The sequence below is a fragment of the Prenolepis imparis genome, unplaced genomic scaffold, assembly GCF_030444845.1.
Source record: "Prenolepis imparis isolate NDT839.2.m4 unplaced genomic scaffold, iyPreImpa1.0 SCAF_1, whole genome shotgun sequence".
NCBI lineage: Eukaryota > Metazoa > Arthropoda > Insecta > Hymenoptera > Formicidae > Prenolepis > Prenolepis imparis.
Genome location: NW_028141159.1, coordinates 21,299,002 through 21,302,458, shown reverse-complemented (window position 1 = coordinate 21,302,458; position 3,457 = coordinate 21,299,002). Strand labels below are relative to the sequence as shown.

At 29.2% G+C, this 3,457-nt stretch overlaps 1 protein-coding gene across 1 annotated transcript; it reads right to left on the bottom strand.

Annotated features, from left to right (window-relative positions):
• Nucleotides 1-386: 386 nt before the first annotated feature.
• On the bottom strand, nucleotides 387-2,839 carry LOC145935986 (odorant receptor 22c-like). The gene is made up of 6 exons (XM_083037834.1): nucleotides 2,506-2,839; nucleotides 1,922-2,276; nucleotides 1,351-1,581; nucleotides 1,165-1,278; nucleotides 607-762; nucleotides 387-453 (listed from the first exon to the last, which is right to left on the bottom strand). The coding sequence occupies exons 1-6, from the start codon at nucleotides 2,760-2,762 to the stop codon at nucleotides 403-405; spliced, it is 1,164 nt and encodes a 387-aa protein (XP_082893960.1). The 5' UTR covers nucleotides 2,763-2,839; the 3' UTR covers nucleotides 387-402.
• Between the last annotated feature and the right edge of the window lie 618 nt (nucleotides 2,840-3,457).

Sequence of the window (3,457 nt, the reverse complement as noted above, 5' to 3'; positions counted from 1 at the left end):
TGTGTCTATTCACCGTATTATAGAAGCTTAAAAAGAAAACGATATAGTTACATTATTATAAATCAAATTGCACATGTGTAGATCTTCCAATAATAATTCAATGGTCGATTTACTGAAGTTTGTGAGAATTACATTTTTTTCCGGATATAAATCTATTAAATAACATTATAAAAAAAGTAATTATTTGCAGTTGTAAATGTTCCATTCAATAATTATCATTATTCTTTATCTATTTTCTTCATCTGTAAATTCTAAAAAATACACTAAAATAATATAAAAATTTTAAATAATCATTAATCTAAATAATATATAAACGTTTATTAATCCATGAATGCAGATATCCGCTTGTCGCTTTGTATTAGTGATACTATATTTTTAACAAAAAGTTGCAATTTTTTTATATCAGTACATTGCATATAAGACAGATATATATGATGCTGATGCTTTTATTATCTAGAAACATTAAAACAAGTAAAATTAATGTACAAATACATATGCATAAATAAAAAACACATTTTGTAAAAATACTTTAATTTATAAATAAAATAAGATTTTTATTTACTGTTTATATTTGTTTATATGTTTAAAAGAAATTTAACAACTTACACTACTAAAGGTTTCAAAGGACATATCCGCCATTTTTCCTGCCGTGATTGCCAGTCGTCTATGGGATCTCATTATTATAAATGTTATAACTTTACTCTGACTTGGTGACATATTATACCACATTATATCGTACGCTGCATCGGCGATTGATAAACTCTAAAAAAAAACGAAGTGTTGAATGGAAAAAAGGTATTATTTCTATCTTTTTATACTCATTCAACTTGTCTGATAGATAAAACCTATAGCTGCCGCCACTATATAAAATAAAAAAAAATTGAATTGAATTGAAATGTTCGTCTTTTTTCTAATTGAACTTTTTTTCTAATTTTATATAGTGTGACTGGCAATAACATCATACTGAGAATGATCGATTATCGTAAATTGTTAAGAAACATAAGGTAATTATAGCAATATGTGCGTTACTAATTTTTTATTCCGCTTTTGTTTTCAGAATAAAAAGCATCACGCATGCACATTGGATAATTATTAACATATCATCAAAACATAAATCTGTAAAAATATGTGCATTTAAATTTATACGTATTTCTTTTTACTGACCTTAAAGCTGAGATATTCTCCAGCAAAGCAAATGATAAAAGGCTCAATCATTATGGCAACGTAGAAAAAAATGGTTTTTATTAAAAGACCAATACCGGTCCCATTATTGACTGACTATTTCAAAGAATAAAGAGAAGAAATGTAAATATAGATAATAGTATATTGCACATGGATTGTAGAACTCACTACTACGATGATGAATCCTAGACAGCAAATTATTAAGGTATTCCAAACAACTTGTATCATTGTGGCGATAGTGAAAAGTTTCTCGATGTTGTTGGCAAACGAAATCACTTTGTTATGCCTGTCAATCAGCATCCTTAATATAGGTGCGGAGGAGCCATAAAGAGAAGTTTTTTCAGAAATATTTCTGAACTCTTGGCATATAATGTCGATTTGTCCGCTTACATGAAGCACCTAAAAGTTACTTAATATTCTGCAAAAATTTCAGTTACGCATTACACATATAATAAACATTATTTTTGTAAACTATGTTCTTGGTATAAAAGATTTTAAATATATCTTACAATATTTTTATATACGATAATATAATTATTACATATAATAACTTATCTGGCAATAATGTAAATCCTACTAAATTTATATATAAAAAGAATTTTGTAAATTATATAATTTGCAATTGTGAAATTTCTACGACAATATCGTCGTATCTAAAGACAAATCGCACAAGACTATATTAAACACAATTTTAATAAAAAAAAATGAAGATATAATATATAGGATGTGAAAAAATTACCAAAGTAAAAATCAATCCATTTAGAACACCAACCGCACACACGTATATCATTAGTTGTATAAATTCAATTGCGAGGATCAACTCAAATGTAGGCGATTTCTCAAATTCAAAGGGAAGTTGTATCCTGATAGGGAGTTGCCGAAAAGTATCATTGTAATTGTCGACCGGATAGATTAAATGGATAGTATAATCGCTCAAACCATTAATTATCCCAGAAATTATATTGAAGCTTAATATAGCATTAGTACAAAAATGCGATTTACCGGCTTTAATTTTCATTACATAAAAGTGCTGTTCGATATCGATACACTCGCGCCAATCATTATCCATGGCTATCAAAAGTTGATGAAGAATTCTGCAATATGTTACAATAATTGTTCCGATATATATCGGATGATAATATTATTCTTTTTACACAAATGCATAAGGGTTTTTGTAAGAATTGTATCATGGAATTAAGTCACTCACTTTGATCACATTCACATACATATACAGTCGGAAATAATGTTAGAAAATTAAAGAATGTTTTCTCGAACAGGAATGATTGAACAAAGCCAACATTACTCAATAACACGATATCTTACCGACGATGTATCCTGAGATTGATCATTTTAAATACCATTAAAGTGTAAACTAATGCCGCAGGCAAACCACCAATGAGATTCGATATCTCGCTTATCTTGAAATGGTTAATTACGTACAGATATTGAAAATATTGTATTATCATCATGCACAACATATACACGAGCCAATTAACAATGGAGTATGATACACCCGGCCACATACCGAGCACTCGAAGGCCGATTTTCAGCGACGGACTGATAGTAGTTGTCGCTTTCATTTTTTTCAACAATTTTACGAACACGATAAAGTGAAAATCAGAATTGGCAATGCATTTGTCAGAGTATGAGACAGAACTGACAGCGCACCGTTCATTTCCCCAAGTGTATCCTCACTCGAATAAGTATGGATCAATCGCTATTATGCGTATTAGTCGCATATTAGTTCTATAGCTCATTACCTGTATTGCATTACTTAATTCCATGTAAAGCCAATAATGAGTAGGTACTGTTACCATGAAAAAGTGAAGCTATCGCAAATAATTGTCGCAAATATTGTCAATTTTTTTTGTAATTTCTCCTATCTAATTATACGATTCGTTTATCTCGATAAAATTGTCGCATCTTCCGTATATCGCGAAGATTGTTTAATGACAGTTGATTGAACAATCATATTAGGTATTCTGGACGAACAGATCTAAATTACAGTAAATTTTCAAAGAGATAAGTAAGAGGAAAATATTATATCGTTGTACTTGAAATTGATTCATGTAATGACGAGTTTTTCTTTAATAATCCAAAGAACGTTATTTTGCGGAGCACGCAAATGTGAAAAAAGTTTTAAAAAATCATATGAAAGAAATTTAGTTACAAAACATATTCAACAAAATACATATGCCCTACAAATTAGATGCGCGATTTTTCAGTGTAGATTCAATTTTTAGTTGACAGTGTTTAGATCGACGTCCTTTTTTTC

Bases quoted from the DNA above. Each gene is read 5' to 3' on its own strand.
- LOC145935986 (XM_083037834.1), bottom strand. From the start codon at position 2,762: ATGAAAGCGACAACTACTATCAGTCCGTCGCTGAAAATCGGCCTTCGA. The intron at 2,277-2,505 runs GTAAGATATCGT...AACATATTGCAG, and splicing joins AATCTCAGGATACATCGTCG to AATTCTTCATCAACTTTTGA. The intron at 1,279-1,350 runs GTGAGTTCTACA...TCTTTGAAATAG, and splicing joins TAGGATTCATCATCGTAGTA to TCAGTCAATAATGGGACCGG.